Source organism: Cygnus olor, chromosome 25, assembly GCF_009769625.2.
Source record: "Cygnus olor isolate bCygOlo1 chromosome 25, bCygOlo1.pri.v2, whole genome shotgun sequence".
Classification (NCBI taxonomy): domain Eukaryota; kingdom Metazoa; phylum Chordata; class Aves; order Anseriformes; family Anatidae; genus Cygnus; species Cygnus olor.
Genome location: NC_049193.1, coordinates 2,006,657 through 2,027,469, shown reverse-complemented (window position 1 = coordinate 2,027,469; position 20,813 = coordinate 2,006,657). Strand labels below are relative to the sequence as shown.

Genomic DNA, 20,813 nt, shown 5'->3' with positions numbered 1-20,813 from the left:
GGGTGTAGGAACAGCGAAGGGAAAAGGGTTTGTTTGCAAAAGCAACGCTCGGCACAAAGGTTTATTCTGCCCTCTAACTGCTCAGGAAATGCTACTTTACTCCAAAGCGAGGGTCGGCTGCTTTTCATCACCCCCTATTTCTTCTTTGTCTTTTTTGCTCTCATTGTCACCTCTTGCTTTCTTCGTCGTCTCTTTTGCTCTCCTCTTCTTTACTCTCATGCTCTTTATCGCCTCCTTGCTCCTTATCGTTCTTGGCATCTTCATTTTCCTTTTCATCTTCTTGATTCTCTGTGCCTTGCTCACTTTCCTTTCCCTCCCTGTCCTTCTCAAAGTTGTCATCATCTGTGTTTTCATTGCTGAAAGCATAATCTGGAGGGGGGGAGGAGGAGGCAGAGGGAATCTTAAACCAAGTTCCAGCACTGAGCAATCAGTAGGGCGCAAGAAAAGACCCCTGGCCTCTGTCACTACGATTAGAAAGCTCTCCTCTATTTTCTGTCTCACAAGGATAAATTTGCCAGCAATATGAGGTGCTGAGCTATGTGTTTTAAGTGAACAGAAGGCAGGTGCTGGCAGTTACATCGTGATGCCTGGATTCATCAGCTGACAAAATGAACATGAGATGAAGTCCAGGTGTGGTGTTCCCAGAGGGGACGCCTGGGAAGTGCTGCCATCTCCTGCTCAGGCTTGATACAGCTCTGAGATGGCCATGGCCAGACCTGGGAGCAGAGCTGCAGGAATTCAGTTTGTGTTCCAAGTCTGGGGCTTCAACTAAGCACGAGTACGCTGCACTCCTGGGGATTCCATTCTGCTTCCCTCTTTCTGCAGCCTTACTTGCTGGGGCAGAGTAGGGATTGCTCTTTGTGTTAGCCTTTGCTCTGGGAAGGACACGTACGTGTGTTCGGATGAAGAGCAGTACCTGTTTGCCATGGAACTGTGACTTACTCTGTCATGCTTCATGCTGCAGGTGCTCAGTAGCACATATTGTCATTTAGATGGTGACAGAAAATCAATACTTTTACACTATGTGGACTCTAGAATTCGCTGATGTTTTTGAAGGCCTCAGCACTGCAGGTCTCGTTTATTCACTGTCATTTTTACAGTCACCTTTTGACACTATTTTGCTTCTGGCTATGCACACCATTACACATTCTGGGCACTGGAGCTGCTTTCATTGTTATTAAAAGAAGCTTTTTACAAAGACAGAGCTGAAGAGAAGCCAGGGTCCCTCACTGTTATGCTGGAAATTAAACCCTCACTGCCAAAAAAATGAGGCCACAAATTTTAACTATGCTATGGCATCACATATAAATGAATTCCTGCTACAGCATACTAGCACAGAGGATGCATGCAGCCCAGAAATTTCAGTGCTTGCTACCTGGGAACGGGTTGTTTTTTTCCCATGCCAGAAAAGGAAAGTGGGGAATTTTTACATTTATGTGGTGCAGAGGTCTAGATGACAACTACCTATAAGGGAGTGATCTGTCATTTCTCTTCCTCTTTCTTTCAGGTCTTCAATGAAGCTTCTGCTCACATCATCTAAGGCCTGAAAGTGATATGGCTTATTAGTGAAGGCTATAGAAATACAGCTATGTATCTAAGTTTTTCCTATTTCTCTTAGATCTCTGTTGTCATTGCTTGCTCCTTTCCTACCTCAAAACTCCCTGCAACAACATGCTTCATTCCTCCCTGCAGTGATTACTACCTGTTAGTATCCCTTATCAAATGTCTCCTCCCGTGAAGATTTAATCTCTTACACACTATTGTTTTCCTTCTGGCAGGAAAACAGGCTCTGCTTCAACTTTGAACACCCATGAGGGATCACCAAATAGGTACGTGTTTATGCTGTACCTGTTCCCTGGCAAGCTGAGTGAGGTCAGAAGATCACCCACAACCCACTGTCAGGCTACCAAAATGTGCAGACTGCTTTATCCTTGGGTCACCAGCAATGCCCCAGATGTTCTGATCTGATGCAAAGTGGTTTCTCTGGGACACTTTGGAGAGGCCAGAAAAGAGTAAGCTCTGATCAGCCCTGCATTCCAACAGATACTGAATGTAGAGAAGGTACTTCTGTATTCTACATGTGAAAGGGAGTTCAAATAAAAATTTTCCCTTGACCTGAATAGAGCTAGGGCTACAGCATTCTAGGTGTTGTACTGGTTCACGAACTGAGATTAAGTTTTCTAAGCCAGGAGGCTTCATAACTTTTTTCTTCAGAGGCTGCATTTTCTCCCTCTTAATGGACTAGCTATGTAGTGACATTTTCTCAATTCGCAGGCCGCTAGACAATAGTTACAGCTAACTTATTGATGCTGCCGCGAGCTTCTCTCCACCTTGCACCAAGCCACTTACAATAATGATGGCCTTCTGGGCAGCATCATCGTGAACAAGCTTTGCCTTCTCAAGTGCTTTTTCAAAGTTCATGATTGCAGACCGGTAATCCTTTAATTTTACTGTAAGGGACAAATGAAAACATCTATTTTAACCCAAGATAAAGAGAAGAACAAGTGTTAATCAAGCAAGTCTCCCGTGAGAGATCTTGATCAGAACGGTTACTTTGGTTGTTAAATGACAGATATGTAAGAAGCTGAACAGACAGGCTGCCATCTGTCCTTAAAGCAAAAATTGTAGTGACATCTTTACCTTGTACTTGTGCCACCAGTACACTAGCATGGAGTTGCCACTCAACATCTCCCTCTTCATCTGCTGACTGCAGGGACTTCTCTCCATAATTTCGGGCTGCTTCAGCTTTATCAAGCTCAAGGTAACATCGGCCAATTTCATGGAACAGCCAGGTCTTTTCCAGGCTTGATTTTGCCATTGGAATTTTCTCCTCCCAACTTCAAGCAGAGAGTAAGAAAGACAGACTATTGCTGAATCTAGGTGCAGTTATAATTTCAACTGTGGATTCTATAAACAAAGTGTTCCAGGTACTGTGATGAAAACTTTCTCAGCCCTCTTTCTAGCAGTACAATTAAACAAACTGAAAAGACAGCATCTATTAAATTCAAAATAAACCTTACGCCTTTTCTGTTACTAATTTTACATACATGTCAATAGCTTCCATGAATTTGCCGATTCTGGCATAAACTCTGCCGATGTTATCAAGGGCTCTGGATATGGCATCTGGTAGATTGCTGCGTTGGAAAGAAAAAGAAGTTGTAGTAGCTGAAATAGCCTTGTTCCTGATACAGTCTGTGCTTTCTTCAACCCCATATATTTGCTTTGGCTCTTAACATGAAAGTAAGTGTTCAGAAGTAGAAGTAAAGGACCAGTGTCAGGCTGAAAGTCATAAAGCCAAGGTAAAATTTTATTTTCATCTACAGCCATTGCAACACCCTGTAATATGGGGAAAACCAGTTTAGTTTTGTCTTCAATATTTTGTGCAAATCTGGCAGCCTTTATGAGTCTTTTCTTTTCCTCAGTTTCTCTTTGTTGCCTTGTGTATCCCATGGAAATCCCCTACCAGTTCTTAGGTCCCTAACACTAATAAATTATTATTGTCCAAGAGGAAATTGAAGACACAAGAATGTGTCTGCAATATGTCTCATTAACAGACTCCTGGTAACAGGCCCTGTTCCCAATGCTCTGAATGAAACTTTGCCCAATGCTAGAGGCAGCTTCTTCTATCACAATGTAGCTTTTTTTTTTCTTTAATTAGTCTTCATTCCCAGCTTCAGAAGTAGCCTGCTTTGACTACCCGTGCCTTGGAAAAAAAAAGATGAAACCAGAGAACAAATGCGTTGCTGTGGGTTATGCGAGTCATTAACAATGTCTCCCCGGGCCCCTGCTGAACTCCAGCCACCAGAGGGCGAGTGCTTCTCGGTAATGGCTGTGTTTCTGTCCTTCAAATTCAACCTTCAATCGGTTTGAAAAAGTAGTAAAACGACGGATCTCACTCCTGCCTAGCTTTTGCTAAGTCTTAACTGTATTTGGTGTAACTGTGGAGTGGAAATCACAAGGAGAGATGCAGAAATTGTTAAAGCTATAATTAAAAATGTGCTTTTTGAAAAGGACAAACAGTGAGGCAGTAACATTTTAACAGTCCTATACAGTATCAGCAGAAATAAAACCAAAATAGCCTCAATTCAAGCCTCAGTTCAGTGTTTTCTCATGGGCTTTGTACAACTCTGTTACTACTTCTTAAGACTACATTTGCTCCGTTCTGTTTTAGCTGAAAGAGCTGCTGCAGAATGTGTTCTATATGAGCAACTGTATCTTTTATCAATATTTCACACCTATCGTCATGATTTGAATGCAAATTACTTTAAGGGAAAATGTAGAAGAAAACTTGTGCAATTTAGACTCTGACCTTACTGAGAAGGAAATGCATACTAGAGGCTGAAGTGCTGAGTCTGGAACTTGCGTTCTCTTTTGCTTTGCTTCAGCATGGATTTAGATACGCTGTGTGTGCTAGGTCCTTTAAAAATCTGCTTAGGTCACCTTATTTTTGAAATAGTGAAGATAAGTCACTAGGGACCACTGCATGTGGACAGAGTCTATATGCATTGCCCTGTTAAATCTCCAGGTGAAAGAATTACTGTGTTACCAGATGCTAAAACATCTTAACAAAGGTACTTTCCTCTGTATGTTGGATCTTTTCCCCATCCATCTAAACTTCTCAGCACTTACTTCTGCCTGGCAAATTCGAGATCCATTTTATGGCTTTGCAGGGCTGCTTCCATCTGGCCCATCTCTAACTGAGCATTCCCAATGCAGCTGTGGAGGTTTCCAATCAGTTCATTCTTGTTGGGAACTTCATCATCTGACCATCCTTGTATTGTTTTTAGCACATGCTCAGCTTTCTTGCAGCTTTCTTCGGGGGAGCCACCGGTCAGCACTATAGACAAAGAGGAAAGTTTAGTGTTAGGGTAGGGACACAGCAATATTGGGGAAGTAGGACTGAGTGCGGTTATGTACACCTCAGACAAAGCTTGGGAATGGTTAGAGCTCCTAACTCTTCATGCATATCCTACATTCCTCCATTCAATCTCCAAGAAATCTGCCCTCGGGACATGGTACTTCAGCCTCTCCATCTGGCACTCCTGGAAATCACTTTCATCACAGCAAGCAAGGGGAGATAACTCTGGTAAGACTTCACACTTGCTGAAGAAAAATAAATGAGAATGATGCTTGTTGTCTAAAGTTTTTGAAAGCAAAAAGTCATTGAAGGAGGGCAGCCTGATCATGGAGATGAAGTACTAGCTACAGCGCTTAGTTTTTTATCTCTGAAATTAGCCCCTTGCACTTTCCTGGCGAGCTCTGTTTATTGTACCCAGTTGGCTGCAGTGCTGTGGGGAGCGGACTGCAGGATGTTTCTGACACTGCCTTCACCAAGCTGTAGCTTAAATGAACTGAATGGCAGTAACACCAAATTCTTGTCCCTGAGTCATAAAATATGTAGCATAAGTAGAAAGCGAGGGTAAAAGTGGCTGAATTATTACTTCCTTCCAGATCACTATTTTTCAGCTCCTTCGTCTCTCCACAAGGGTATTTTTCAGCTACAGAAATTATTTACTCCAGTGCCCTGCATTTTTTTGGTAAAACAACTTCTGATTACTAGACCAGCCAGAGGCACTTGCTAAGCATGCAGGAGCGGCTGACCTGGCTTTTGTATCTAAGTGATGTTCTGAAAAGCAATCAGCAATACCTCAAGTGCAGAAAAAAAAGATTTCTTTTTTAAAAAAATGCATTGGATTCTATATCTGAGGAAGTGTTGCCTTGGAAAAGATGGAGAATATGAAAGCAAATACTTCCCAAAACCGCCTGCTACTGTTTGTTAGTACTTGCACACTGCTTCTGTTGTTCTGGTCTGTAAAATAGAACAGCAAATAATTACATATGCCAATCATCACTTTCTTACTGTTTCCAGACAGGACACATACGCATATCAATGTCCTCCATACTCTTCACAATGTATCTGGCAACCTCAGCTGGTTTTCGCTTCTTGTCTCGGATCCACCTTTGCTGCCTGAGCTTACGCTCCCTCACACGGGCATAAATAGGCTTCTGCTGCTGCCAGAACTCAGTGCGTGTGTCCAGGTAGGCAATGCCACTCAAAACCATGTCTGCTACTTTGATCCCCTGCTTTGTGCTGCTCTTCATCAAATCTGAAAATAAGATGGTAGAATGCAGGAAAGCATTAATGTATGTGATGGACGAAGCTGCAGTTCACTGGGGGACTGCTTGTGAACATTCTTTTGCTCTGACAGAGACAGTCCTGGGAATTAAAGTCTTTAATGCTCCTCAGAACCGATGTGATTAGGAGAGAAGTTAGAGAAAATTCTCCTGGTGAGCTAAAGCTGTTGTTCCCAGCTCCTGTAAGCTGCTGCCTTCTTTAATGAAGAGCCAAAGAAGAGGCCCAATTAATGGGGGCCAACTGTGGTGCATGAGCATTGTCCTCTTGGACAGGACAACTATATGGGACGCTTGTACTCAAATGGCACTTCAGAAAATAGTGGATTAAACTGCGAGATGGAAGTTGAGAGGACGTTAACATGCCTGGAAACCAGATGGCCCTTATATATTATTAATGCCAGTAGTACCATAAAACCTATGAGTAGACTAAATTCTGAATTGTTCCTCTATTACTAGGTAAACAGTTTCTTAGAGGAAAGAATAAATGGGAACCACCTTTCTGCCTAGTTCTAAAATAAGATACTTCTCTGAATCCTGCATCTTGCTTTTAACAGCATTTAGAACAAAGCCATGAATGAGGCATGGTCTCATCAGCAGTGCTTTGCACTTAATGCAAGTGTTAGTAGAATTTAACATCATGCCAGAAATAAAGTAAGTTGTAATGCTGTTGTTTCTGCTTTTTATTTCATCACCGCAGATTGCTTTGAATTGATTTATTGTTTGTTTTAAAAAGCCTATCATTTAATAAGGAAGGAAACATGTTCAGACACAGTTATGAATATTGGATCTGGCTCCAAAAATGCCTGAACTCTCCAGATATCTGCCTCTCTCAAGACCACTGCAAACACTCTGTGCTGTCTGAGCTCTGATACAAGTAAGGAATAGTAGTAATAAGGATATAAAAGAAGGAAGAAAGACCCTGCCTAGAAGGAGCATTTAGTTAAATACATTGGAGAAAGACCTTCATCCTTGAGCAACTTTTCTAGGTAGGCCTTGTCAGCATAAAGCTCTCCAAGAAGCTGTCGCTCTACTTTTGGGTTCCTCTGGGGCTCCTGTTTCTTTGTCCACTTTTGATCCTTGGTCAGTTTTATTTGGAGTTTCTGATTTGCTTTTTTGCCCTACAGCAAGAAAAAATAAATTAAGTTGGGTGAGATTAGTGGGAAACACTAGCATTATCAGGAAGTTCTGGCTTTCAGAGTTGTTTACCATCCACATAGGTCCAGTTACTTTTTAAGTAAAAGCAAGAAGTCAGTATCTCACCAAGGGCTTTGGTCAGCAGCAAATTTTGTGCCCAAGTGTGCTCCCTCACTTCTAAGAGAAGGAGGAGGCATTGTAATAAGACCAAGAGTTAGTTCTGCTCCTCAGTCTTATTCTGTTCTGGAGGGAGTCCAGGTCAGTGCTGTGACAGAACATTAAGGCTGTGGCAACGGCAGGTCTAGTTCTCCAGAGTCAAAGACGTAACAGCTCTAACAACCAGGGCTTCTGAAACATCAGGACGGTATTTCTGAAGTCTCACGTTTAAAGTCCCAACGATTATAGTGCTAATATTTAGCCCCCTTTGTACAAATTATTTTTACCACAGGGTACCCGTAATTCCAGCTGAAAGAAGCAATGAGCATTCACTGCACTGACTTCACAGGGAAATATGGCTTGGCATCGCAGAAGAATGAGGCACTACTTCAGTGGACCACCCCAAAATTAAGCAATTGAGAAAGTGTCCATTATCAAAAATGTGAACCTTAAACATCAGGTAAGACCAAAGTAAATATTCTAGATAAATGTACCCTGGCTCTGACCTCAGTGCTGTTACTTATTAGCCTTTGATGGGCGGTCAGCAACATACAACAGAAGGAGCAGTCAGGCTGGTAGAGGATTCTCAGTTTGGGCTTTGTTTCTCCTTGGTTGCTCTTCCCTACCCCTCTGTCTTCTCCTTTCTATTTTGTGTAGCTTGAGCCATAACTACATTAAAAACAGGTACATAAAAACTCTTATAATGGATCAGCTTGCTTTGTATGCTCAGAATGCGCTTCACTAGACCAGCCGTATCCTCATCCATGTTGCTGCAGAAACTACTAATCCTCTAGAGCCTATTTCAGAACATATTAGCATTATAATAACTCTAGTTAGCTTCTGAAGCAAGAGCTCTTCACACTGTACCTCTGCCTGCCTGCTTATAAAGCAGAGATCCTCTTTATTCTCCAGTTTAACAGAGGATGGACCTGCAAATACAGAGAAAATACTTGTTAGTGTTCAAGAACAGCAGTACTGAAGCTTTAGAATCAAAAATGACCATAAATGCGCCAAGCCTATAATGTCCTGTTTCAAATAAAGCTTTCTTAATTATTTCACAAGAAATACGTGGATGTTAGTATGGTCCTCAAGTAGGAATTACAGCTCATAGATGCAGCTCTTCTCTGGATTTTAATTATTATTTTCTTATGGCACCGGGGAACTCCCATCACAGTGCTGATTTCCTCCAGAGACGTGCTACATCTACATGGAGACAGAGGAAGAAAAAGGGTGGCAGGTTCTTCTGAGGAATCAAAGCTGAAGCTTAAAATGGAAGGAAAGCTCGTAAGCATGGGGATATCCAGCAATACAGATAACTACTTTAAAGTTTTTGTGCACTGACATTAGGGCAAAACTCCCATTTCGTTTTCACTTCTGCTATTCAGATTGCACTCTGGCAGTGGAGGAAAGGGTGAAAAACAACTCTTTGTTTTGGTCTGGTCAGAAGGAAGGAAGGAGATTCAGCTGCTGTTGTTGTTGAACGATTTCCTCCAGCAAGGCAGCTGGGCCAAGCTCAGTGATGTGAGTTATCCACAGAAAGCTGGTGTTTCTGAACCTGCCGAGCAAAGCAGATTCAATAAAGCAGTTTGGGAGATAAGCCCTGTTAATGCATGTGCATTTCACAACTATTTCAACATATGGATCAAATACTAATATGTTTCCTTGCTGCTTTTCCCTTGCATCTAGCTATTGCCACTTGATTGGAAAATGTTTGGGGTTTTATTCTGTTCATTTGCATACAGTCCAGATGCTTGAACACATTTAAAGCATTTAGCTCAGTATATCAAGCATGACAAGCATTTCGACTGAGAGCTGTGAAGATGTCCAGGCATTCGTATTAAGGCTAAGAAAGCAGTGGTAATGGAGGAAAGCAAGCCAGATCTGAAAACTTTTGCTATCTGCTTTTTTAAAATGCATACCACGTATAGAAGAGTTTCAGGCTTTTACACAGCTGGGACGGGAAGCTAATCTGCGGCACTGGAGGTGGACTGAAATTTTGAAACTGATTTCCGGGAGTGCAAGGTGCCTAAGTATCTGGAGGATCGAGGCCTCCGTGTATGGGTGTGCAGGCAGGGTGTGTCCTGGCTCCGTGACGGGACAGGCTGTTGGAGGATCCACCTGGGCAGTTTCTAACTAGCTCGGCGGGTTTTACAGCAGCCTTGGGAGCTGTGCACGTGATAAGCCACTTGTCTAAGGTGGCAGCCCCAGCTGAGAGCTGTCTGTGTGCCCAAGAGTGGGTGCACACCTTGTCCACACTTGTCTGCACGTGACAACATTGCTAAGAGGAAAACTAAGGGAAAAATTTTCCGTTTACTTTCTAACACCACTAGGTCCTTGGCCTTTTCTGTCTCCTGCAGGACGCAGTTCTATGATCTACGCCAGAAATTATGAAAGCAGTGCTCCATTGCAATAGCCAACAGTTTCACTGCTCTTATGCAATGTAAATTGGAGGAAAATCAGGATCTCAGGAAGGCCAGTCTCAGGTAGCAAGGCAAATTTCATTACAAACTTTTAATATTGGGATAAAGATTTCAAAATGGAATCTGTAATCAGTAGGGCCATAAGTAGATGAGCTGCTTTGTTCTGTATGATTTAGAATATTTTTGTGGTGACTGAAAATGTAAAAAAAGTGCTAGGGTCATAATTCACTTCCATAACTGAAGTTATTAGACTCTGTATATAAATAGGCATTCAGCCAAAAAAAAAAGAAAAGAATGGGGCTGTGCTTTTTTTTGGTACTTTCTGGTTTCATGTGACAATGGCCACTGAGCACATGAATCTAGAAGCAAAGAGACTCCGCTGTTATAGGGTCCTTAGGTCACTTGTAGAGCTAATATGCCATCAGCTGTCCAATGACCAGCTTCCAGCTGTGCTCATAGGCACCATAAAATCAAGCTGCTTACTTCCAATGCAGTTGACAATTGCCTCTTGGGATTTCTGGATACCCAGCCTGAACTTCTGTAGTTCTGGGCGTAGCCTGTAGCCTCGATGATAAAACACTAGCGCAAATTCAAAGTCACCCATGGTATATAACGTCTCAGCTTTTTGGTAAAGTCCCTGAAAAGGAAAAAATAAAGATAAAAACACTTAGACCTCAACTAATTCCGCATTAGACGGAAGGGAAAGCACTACGCTATCAGGTTTTCATACAATAAAGTGTAATCCTGTAATTCTTCCTTAGCTGACAAAGCGCCTCCCCTTCTCTGGAAGGACTAAAAGGGGCAAGAGTGCAGAGCGAGGCTGATTTTGCTTTTAGAGTTACCTATTTTTACACAACACTGTCTCTCAGACCCTTCAGAGTTTCGCACAGATAAAAGACCTGTCCTTGGCCACCCCAACCTCTTCCTGCTTCATGCTGTTTACCTTGGGGAATGTTTTGTCATTTTGGAGAGAAGCTTCTGCATCTTTCAGGGAATTTTCCATGTCTCCAAGTCTCAGGTAACATTTTGAGCGGGCAACTAGACAGTGCTTGTCTTCTGCTCTCAGCTTCAGCGCCTGGAATTCAGCATACATGCATGTGCCATCAGTGCTGGGAATGCAGCCCCGAATCCCAGGGTGGCTGAGGTTGGAAGGGACCCCAGGAGATCATCCAGTCCAAGCCTCTGCCGAGCAGGATCACCTAGAGCACCTCGTGCAGGACGGCACCCAGGCAGGTTTGGGATATCTCCAGAGAAGGAGACTCCACAACCTCTCTGGGCAGCCTGTCCCAGTGCTCTGTCACCTCCCGGTACAGAATTGCCCCCTCACAGTGAGCCAGAACCTCCTGGGCTTCAGTTTGTGCCCGTCGCCTCTCGTATTTTCACTGGGCACAACTGAAAAGAAACCGGCTCCATCCTCTCGACACCCTCCCTTCACACACACAAATATGGGACACAACCTGCTCCGGCCCTACACGGATCTGGCCGACGGATGAGGACAAAAACTCCAACTTTTTCTGCAAAAATTATTCTCTGCATACTCACGCACCCCCTCCTCTCGTGCTGCCCCCCTCTCTGTGCGCAACCCCTGCCACAAGGGCAGGACCTGCACCTCCTCTCGTGTGTCACCTCTGCGCGTCACCTCCCCTCGTGCTGGTGCCCCCCCCCCCCGGTGCCACCACCTCGGGGCCACCCCCCCCGGTGCCACCACCTCGGGGTCACCCCCCCCGGTGCCACCCCCCGGTGCTGCCGCCTCTGCCCCGTCCCTCCGCGCCCCCTGCCCTCCTCGCTGCCACCCCTGCGAGCCGCGGCCCTCCCCGGGGGCCCCCCAGGTGCCCCCGCCCGGTGCCCCCGCCGCCCCCCGCCACCCTCCCGTGCCCTCGGGGCTCTCCCCCCAGGGCCGCCCCGGCTCCCTCACGTTGTCGAAGCAGGCCAGGGCCTTGCCGTACTCGCCCCGCCGGTACAGCAGCGTCCCCTCGGTCATGAAGCCGGGGAAGGTGCCGGCCGGCACGCTGTCCCCCCCCTGCCCCGCCGCCATGCCCCGGCCCGGCCCGGCCCGGCCCCAGTCGCCGCCGTCGCCTGGCAACCGTTGCCAGGCAACCGCCCCGCTTCCGGCTCGGCGCGAAGCCCCGCCCGCGCGGTGACGTCTTGGCGCGCCACGGCGCGAGGCCGTTTCCCGCGCCCGCGCTGCGGCCACGTGCGGCTCCCGCTGTTCGCGCCGCGCCGCTGCCGGCGCCGAGCGCGGGGGGAGCCGGCCGGGAGCGCTCGGCCCCGGGGGCTGGCGTGGGTCGAGCGCCTCGAAATGCTGCCGTGCCGAGCCGTGCCGAGCCGTGCCGAGCCGTGCCCAGCGCGTTCCCGCGAGCCAAGGCAGCGTGGGGTGGGCTGGTCAGAGGCACGGTGTAAGTAGGGCACGGGTGGGCGGCGGATAGGAGAGCTGCGCGAGGCAGGGCTGCGAGGGAAGGAAACGCCCGTTTCGCTGCAAAATGCGTGCCGGGTAACTTCATGCAGCCGGAGCTGTGGTGCTCGTGGTGCGTTTCGCGCAGTGTTTCCTGAGCCGACTTGTCCAGCCTGCGGTGCTCCGGCGCTTGTTCGGGTTTTGTTCTAAAGCCTGCGTTTCCACACACCAGCGCTGGAGGCACGGCTGTAAAGAAAGGGAGTGTGGGAGTGCAGGCACTTCGTAAAACCGCTGTGCAAGAGCAGTCGTGTGAATGCCTCAGCTCCTGCCAGTGTCAGGCCGAACGGGTTCTGCTCAGCCAGGTCAGGAGCTGGTGCCTCCTGCAGGGGCTTCGCACGGCAGCCCACTGCTTTCCCCCCTATTTGTGTAATATTCAGTTCTTTTTTGGTGTTTGCTGGTAGCCCACGCTACTGGTTTCATTGCTGCGGCATCCAATGCTCCTGGACAAACAGAAATGATGAATGAGAGAATGTTCTGGTTCTCCCCTATCAGCATCCAAAGCCTTGACTTTATTTTGGCCTTGTACAAGACCCTGCCAGGATTAATATTTGAAGCAATTTGTTCCAGCAAAGTGACTCAGAGTGGGTGTGGCCTGTCTGGCCTGCTCAAAAAAATACTCCTGCTCAGAGCAGTCTGTAAGATTTAACATCACCATAGGGAATGGCAGAGCTGCTGCTGGATTCTGGAAGCAGCCCAGGAGTGACAGGGGCAGTCCTCACTTCCACGGCGTGGTGGACGGGGCTGTGCAGAAGGCAGGCAGGGTGTCTCATGCGTGGGTGGTGACACTAACACCAGTCAAACCCTGCAGTGGGAGGCCAGCGTGACAAACCCTCTGCCGACAGGGAGAGAAGTTGAGATGGTTTAAAGTAAACTTCTGGTAACTGTTTTCCACGGGGCCTTTTGCCATTGCTGGTTGTGACACCTTCTCCGTAAGGAGACAGGCATCGTGTCTGTGTCCTCTGGTCACCCTCCGGTGGCTGTTACAAGTCCGTGCTCCAGCCCCGTGATAATGTCATGGGCTGCTCGCCTCTGGACCGAAGCCATCCTCTCTCATCGGAGGGACTGCCCCAGGGCGCTTCACTTCGGCGTGGCTGATTTGTACTTTAGTCACAGGTTGGAAACACCGGGAAAAAAAAAAAGAATGTGCTCTGAGTGTTGCTGGCAAGCTGAAGAGACGTGATGAGTGCCGTTAGAGGCTTGTTACAAGACAAGTGGGGCTGTCGTGAACAGGGAGGGGGGATGGCCGCATCCTGCACTTTCACAAATGTCCCTTTCTCCTCTCTTTGCATGTGGGAGATGTTTCGCTGCCCTGCTCAGGTAAAGAACACCTGCCAGCTGTATCCTTCTGGACCATGCCCCGGTGATGGTGATGCTGGTGATGCTCGGTTCCCGAGCAGCACTGCTGTCTGGCTATGCACTGCGGAGCTCCGCGCCCCACCGCCGGTACCGACAGACACCACCTGCCCCCTGCCTTACGCCACCAGCTCCAGGGAACGCCTGGATCCGGCCTGTGCCGGCTGCCGGTGCAGGCATGCTGGGCCGGGCCGTGGGAGGGGAAGGGTGGGCGGCTTGGCCCGGGGGCCGAGAGGTTGCAGCGGGAGGAGGAGGAGGAGGAGGAGGAAGAAGCAGCAGCGGGAACGGGGCTGCTGCGGCGCTGGGAGCTCCAAGGGGGCCGGGAGCGGGGCGAGGTGCTGGTGACAGCTGGGCAGGCTGCCCGTGGCTGGCGGGCGGCGCTCGGCGTGACGGTGGCGTGGCCGCGGCCCTTTGCTCCGAGCTGGCACCGCCGCTGTTTCCCCGCAGCCCCGGCCCGGAGCGGGGGGGGCGGGAGGGGGGGGGGGGGTCAGGGCCGGGGGCCGGGGGGGGGGGGGGGGGAGGGGAGGGGGCGCGGCAGCGAGGGGGCGGAACTACGACTCCCACAAGGCCGCGCGGGCGCGCCCCACCGTCGCGGGCCAATGGGAGCGCGGGGAGCGCTCAGGCAAGGCACACGTGGCGGCGGCGGCGGCCAATGGGAGGCGGCGGCGCCCGTAGGCCGATGGGCAGGGGAGGCAGCGCCGAGCCGCAGCGAACAAAAGGCGGCGGCAGCGGTGGCGGAGCCGGGGTCGGGCCGGGAGCAGCGCAGCGGGGCCGAGAGGGGCGAGGGTGAGTGGCAAGGCCCGGGGCGGGCCCCGTGGGGAACCCGGGGCTCCGCAGTGGCTGTGCCCGGAGCGAGGAGCCCCCGAGGGAGGCTCCGGAGGGCGGCGGGAGCCGGGAGCGGGGACCGGGGAGGGTCCCGGGGGTGGTCCCGAAGGGGTCTCGGGGCAGGACGGGGCCGGCAGGAGGCAGCTTCGCCCCTCCGCGGGAGGGAGGGAAGGAAGGAAGGAAGGAAGGAAGGAAGGAGGGACGATGCTCGCGGCCGTGAGCCCGGCGTGGTGCTGGGGCGGGCTCAGCGCTGGTGCTGAGCGCTGGTGCGGAGCCAGCGGCCAGAACCGGGGCAGGTTCCTGCCAGCACCGGCCCCCGGGCTCCCGTCGCGTCCGTCCCAGGTCCAGGAGCACCCCCTACACCCGTACCCCCCTCCTCGAACCAAAGCCCGCTGGAGGCAGGGGAAGGCAGCGCCAATTTGGGTTCTTTCCGCTCTCACTTGTGCGTTATTGCCTGCCCGGCCCCGTCGCCTTCCGTGCCCGCAGCTGACAGCTCCCGGAGCCGTGAGATGGCCGCCTTCCAGCCTCTTTTTTTTATTATTATTATTATTTGTTTGCTACCTGCAAACACCTGCTGTTTATCTTGCTGCTTCGGTAATTCTCTTCCTTTTGCACAGGCTTCACGTTTCCCTCTCTTAAACTGCGTTTGCTGCCTGGCAGAGCATCAGAAGAGTGGAAGCTGCGTGCCCCGAGTGTAGCGTTTGTCGGTCTCTAGTTGATTTATTCCCTTAGCCGGGTTTGCAGCTCACAATATCAGCTCTCCTATCTAACGCTGTGCTTCAGACCCCGTAGAGTTTTCCGCGCGAGGCTTCTGCGTGGCCGTGCAGAAGGTGTGCCGGCCGCCCTCCGGTTAGCAGCTTGCGTCCTCGTCCTAGCACGTCCCTCGAAGCGGGACCCGGTGCGAAGGGCAGCCGCAGCGGGGAATCCTGCCCAGCCACGCAGCCCAGAACACGCGCTGCTGCTGCCCGTTTCCCAAGGGACACGGGGAAGAGTTAAGGAATAAAATTGCTGAGAACTTTGCACAAAGCTGCAGAATAAGTTGATCTTTAAACACGGAATTCCAGATATCCCACTTCTGGCACTAGACACGTACCAGGGCATTTGGAGGCTGTTTCCTGCTCTCCGCTAATCTGACTTAGATCAGTTCATTGCCCTTCTCCCTGGCTGCACTTCCTTTTTCTAAGGCTCGACATCTGCAGGGAACCTGCTCCAGAGCTGGCCATTCCACACGCTCACCCCCTCAGCGAGCGATACCTGCTTGCATCACACCAGGTCGGTGCCAGGCGTTTCATAATGCGCAGCGCCGCGATTGCTTGAGCTGTGAAGTTGGCTGGCTGCTGTGGGGCCTCTTCCCTGGAGCCCCCTCTCCGTCCTCTGATGAAAGCAGGCGTGCTTGCCAGGTGGCAAGTGACGTAACTTTTCACGCTGCTATGGGCAGAAAATACTGGCTGATCTTGAACTGTGTTAATAAATGACCTGGGATGAAGGGGGAAGGTCGCTTTACAGTGCGGCTTCAAATTCTCAGGAAGAGAGGGCATGAGACCTTTACTGGAAGCAGTAAAGGTACTTTTCTTCCAGTAAAAGCATTGCTTGGGTATGACGGGATCTGGACCTAAGTAAATCCGTGCACGTGAGCCCTGTTCTGCATGGACGTGGACTGGTGAAGCTCGTTGAGTTACACTTCCAGCACCAGAAAGGGTTTAAGGAAAAAATCTTTATCCTTTTTTTTTTTTTTTCCAGAGTTGACTGCACATCATCCAATCTCTTTGGGATTCAAGGAGTTTTTACCCTGATTCTGTTGTCATGAATGTCTTTTCCTGTTTTCTTCTTTTCTCTGGTTTCTATTGTGTTTTGCCTTCAGTTAGCTCCTGGTGTATTGGGGCATATGTACCAGTTGTCATGACAAACACAACATCATCTAGCTTTTTAATCCATACCGTTACCACACAGAGTATTTCTGCTCTCATCAAGACACTTGAGAAATTTTGCTGAAGAATAAACTTGCTTTGCATATTTGACAAGTGATGTTTTGAGCGAGTAAGTGCTCCTGAGGCCTTGAACAAGTGATCTAATCCATTTTTCTTACTTGCTCTAGACTTGCTAGTGAACGCTGAAGACCAGCTTTTTTTTTTTATTCTTACATCATTGGCTGTGGATGATTTTGTAAAGGTCTCTATTGCAGAGAAGCTGTTTGTTTTAGAGCCTCAGTAAATGATCAAAAATCATTTGTGGAAACCACTGACACTTCCCACAAATAACTTATTCTTACATCAGTAATCTACTTGTCAAACCAAGTCTAGGTACGTGGCAACTGTTCAGCAGAGCTCTTGTCCTCTGCTTAAGGGCAGCATCCTTCAAGCACAGGAATGGTTTTGGTAACTTGGGCTGACTTTAGAACTGATCCTGCTGGTCCTACAGACCTCATTCGATAGACCAGCAAATCATCGCAGGGAGCCCAGAGAGGCGTTATCAGGTAGAAATCATTAATTTTATCTGCCTCTGAAATCCCGTGCAGCAGAAGATAAGTGCTAAAAGCAGACTGGAAGTGGCATTTTGTGCTACTGACACGAATCTACTGTTCTGTCTGTGGCATTTGCAAGATCTGAGGCCTAAAGTCATAAGAAAATTGCAGTTCAGTCTTAATGAATGAATCATGAACAGAACAATGTCTTGAGAGTGAATCAGTGGAAGAAAACATTTCCCCGTAGTTTGTATTTAGTATGGAGAAAGGGATCTTCCGTGCCCCCAGCCTGTCTTTTTTTATTCCAGAGGTGCACCCGTTACTCTCATCAGCATCAGTTAGTGCTGCAGGTGCTCAGCAGGACTGCAGATAAGGCCATCCAGGACAGATGACAGTCCAAACCCGCCTCCTTCCTGGGAAACTGCGAGGGTTCCCAGCTCTGTGGTGACCTGCAGTCAGTTTTCCTGCTCGGTGTTGGCAGAACAGATGCAAGCAGTTAACGGAGTCTGCTCCAATTATGCCTCTCGGGTTGATGAGGGACCTGCACGAGCACACGCAGCCAGGAACTGCTGATGATGCCCTGTGGATTTTTTTCTGCTGATCTTTTAGACTAACGGTTCAGCAGACTGAAGCATTGTTTCACGCTGCCTATTCCTGAGAAAGGCTGGGTTGGAGCAGTGGAAAAACTGAGAGAGGGGCGTGATTAAGGACTTGCTAATGCGTTGGGAAATGTCTCAGTAAATCGGGGGCAGAACAGCCTCATTCCTGCTAGTCTCTTGCCGTGGGACAGCTAGCATGACATAAGGATTCTGTCATTTTTCATCTGTTCTAATAATCTAGGTGTTCTCTCTTTACGTCATTTTGTGCAATCGCAATCCTGGGGTAATGAAATAAGGAAAGGAATTGGAGGAGCAGCAGAATATGGCATGAAGGAGCCCAGTAATGTGCTGGGCTTCATGGGAATCCAGTGTACTCAGTGTCCCTTAGGATTAAGCAATCCAATATATGTCACTGTTGTTGCAACTGACTTTTTTTTTCTTTTTTTTTACAGGACTTTTTAATAAGACCTGAAGGGTGTCCTAGGTCAATGGGTCCAGTTTCCTACATTTGCAGACAATTGCATCTTGGTCATTGGCTTAGCCAACACCAGCTTTTGGTTGTTTTGATTTGTAAATGTATATTGGAGATCTTGCAGTATTACTCAGGGACTCCGTGTCACCTTGGGGAAATGCAAAATACTTATTTCTTAATCTTAAAAGAAAAAGAAAAAAAAATGTTTACCACTTTATCTGCTTTTACTGCAGAAGTGTGGTACTTTTTGCCCATGACTGGCCTTTAGCATATTGTAGAGTAGGCAGCTGATGTATTTCTAAGGGCTATTTTGAAAGCAAGGGTATTCCAGTTTCCTACCAGGCAAAATAAATAGCTGCAGGTAATTCGGGAGCAGGATTTGCTCCCAGAAATAGCCCTGCTTTAAAGTGAAAATTGTCATGGAAAGTTTTGAGTGCTGCGGTACAGATGACTGAGTGTAATGTGTGTGCAGCTGTGAAGGTAAGGTAACAGAGAGGGGGTTGAGGGAATTGAATTTGTTTGTGCGTGTTTGCAGAATAAGGTGTGTTTTACAGCTCTGCCAACCACCAGCCCGATGTACAGCCTCTTTTATGGCTTTGAAACGTCTTTTTTCGCAGCTAGCCTGTGGCCAACCATATAAAGCTGGAAGCCTTCGGTCAGAGAAGCCGTTATATTCTTCTTGGCAGTGCTTTTCTGATGCTTAGACAGTGCCTCTTAATTAAGAAAGAAGCTGTCTCAGAATGGTATGGTGAAAGCTGTTACCAAAGGAGAGATGTGAGCCGGTTCTGCAAATGAGCGTGAGGTAGTTCTTCGTGTGATGCAGCAAACTCTGGCTGGTTTCTAGTGGTTAAACCATTCTGTCTTGCAGCTTCCTTACTCCTAAAGGTTCGGCAGTCGAAACGACTCTGCTGATGTTTGTAAGTTTTAGTGCAGATTACAACACAGTTTACGCTCCTGCAGTTCCGTGGCATCTGCAGGGCAAAGATGGGCAGAGAACTGCACGTGGTAACGGATGGGATTCTGTACAGCAAACATCTTGCTGCTCCTTAAGCACAGGAGACATCTGCAAGCCAGCTCCCTTTGGGTGTTTCTGGGGGTTTTGCAGACTGCTTCCCCTTGAGGCTGTTACGTGTTCTGCTTCTGGTTATAACACTTCAGTTAGACTTTTTACTCCCTTTCCTTCCATTCAAAATCCTTATTCTTTAAGAAATCTGTGGTGGTTGAACACCAAGAAGAGGTGAACATCTGTCCAGCTTTGGTGTGCGTGCTTGGCTTATGGCTGGAATTGCAGCCCACCTAAAGAGTTGTGCCGTAGCCCTTTCAACTGTAGATGTTTCATGCCCTGGTACCCAGCATTTCCACTTCACTGACCTCTTCCAACACGTGCTGCTGTTGTTAGTTACCTGACAGCAGTACATAAATCCTTGTTTTGAGATAGCACCGTTATCTCAATGTAGGCGTGTCTTTTTTAATCAGGAACATCAGATGGAAGTTCTAGATTGCTTCTAAAGCTACTGCAGAACGGCTGCTCGTAGCCCCGGGACTTAACAATTCCGTGCCTGCCAATGTTTTTCTCAGACAACTCTACTCCCACAACATCTCCGAAGAGCAGCAGACGTATTTTTAGGAATGGCTGTTAGTCAGCGAGCAGAACTAAAACGCGGCAGCCTCAGCGTAGCGTCTGTGTGGGCTGCTACGTTAAATGGGGTTGCACGGGACCGAACGGTGGGGCTGGAGGATGTGCATCTTGCTTTGCGGGACCAGACAAACAAAATGTGCTTGGTCTCCTTCTCTTGTTCGTTAGAGGTCCTCTCTCCTTAGGCTATGATGTTGACTTCAGCACTAGTGTTGTTTTTAGCTGGCTAAATATTAGGTGGGCAAGAAGGGGGTTTTGGTTATTTGAAGCAAGTCAGGGTGCTTAGGAAACGTTATCTGATGTTGTTTTGAAACGGGATTAAGTTGGAAGCTGCCGTGTAGTCGTACAATTTAGTTCTCTGAAAGCAGGGATGCTGGTTTTGAACCGACATTGCCCTTTCTATATCTTCTCCTTTTCTATTTTAAAACTTGAATTGCATTTGAAAAGATGTTAGCAGCAAATCTGATTGTCAGTTCTTAAGCCTAGTCGAGAGTTTTCAGTAATGGTACTTTGTCCAACCTACTCGGTGCCAGAGGCATATACAGAGAATGCAGCCTGCCTCCTCCTACTACTTTTTTTTTTTCCCCGCAGAATAAATCCCTTTCTCTTTATTTTTTGGGGGAAGGGAGGGAGGACAGGAAAGGTTTTCTTCTGACTCTAGGGAAAAGGGTCTTTATTTTTAATGATGGCAAATTATTCCCAGGCACATCCTGTGCTTGTTTATAGGGTGAATAACCCAGTTGATTACCCAGAGGATGGCACAAGAAATAACCGTGGGATCTTTTAACTCTTTTTCTCAGTGGGCCTTAAATAGGCCATTTTTGATGGCATGGGCAATTAAAGTCAGTCTTCACTGACTTGTTCAAATATTTCACCTTCCTGATGGATGGAATTTGAGAAGCTTTTTTCTATGGTTGTGCCTTTCTGCTTTGCAGCTCTCCCAGAAACGACCCTGAGAGTGCTTTTGTATTTCCTGCCGTGCTGGTTGTGTTTGGGGACCCCTGACACGATCTCCAGTCGCTCAGAATTCAGCACAAGCCACTGCTCAAGCTTTTCTGTCAGCACTCTGACCCCTTGGAAAAAGTGAAAAACACTTGTCGAGCTCTGAGTGGTCACAAGACTCAGATCTGATGTCAGATTCATGCAGACAGGTTCCCTGGGATGAAGTAT

General features: G+C 48.1%; 2 protein-coding genes across 15 annotated transcripts in view; one reads left to right on the top strand and one right to left on the bottom strand.

Moving 5' to 3' along the window:
- ACLY (ATP citrate lyase) overlaps window positions 1-20,813 on the top strand; it is a 43,859-nt gene that overhangs the window by 90 nt on the left and 22,956 nt on the right. The window contains exons 2-4 of one of the 13 annotated variants that reach the window (XM_040536565.1): window positions 1,779-1,829; window positions 5,870-6,039; window positions 7,718-7,885. The gene's annotated coding sequence lies outside the window, so the exon portion shown is untranslated. Of the gene's footprint in view, window positions 1-1,778; window positions 1,830-4,980; window positions 5,087-5,869; window positions 6,040-7,717; window positions 7,886-11,984; window positions 12,242-12,317; window positions 12,337-13,619; window positions 13,821-13,873; window positions 13,986-14,272; window positions 14,437-18,000; window positions 18,020-20,813 lie in introns of those variants that run through there. The other 12 variants (XM_040536566.1, XM_040536572.1, XM_040536574.1 and 9 more) reach the window with 12 other exon arrangements.
- ODAD4 (outer dynein arm docking complex subunit 4) lies at window positions 45-11,919 on the bottom strand. 2 transcript variants are annotated; one of them, XM_040536736.1, is made up of 12 exons: window positions 11,761-11,919; window positions 10,789-10,920; window positions 10,329-10,482; window positions 8,293-8,354; window positions 7,097-7,253; window positions 5,883-6,107; window positions 4,630-4,837; window positions 3,048-3,134; window positions 2,641-2,837; window positions 2,350-2,450; window positions 1,465-1,543; window positions 45-369 (listed from the first exon to the last, which is right to left on the bottom strand). In XM_040536736.1, the coding sequence occupies exons 1-12, from the start codon at window positions 11,878-11,880 to the stop codon at window positions 167-169; spliced, it is 1,725 nt and encodes a 574-aa protein (XP_040392670.1). In that variant the 5' UTR covers window positions 11,881-11,919; the 3' UTR covers window positions 45-166. The 2 variants fall into 2 exon arrangements, with proteins under 2 accessions (XP_040392670.1, XP_040392671.1); XM_040536737.1 differs by lacking the exon at window positions 1,465-1,543.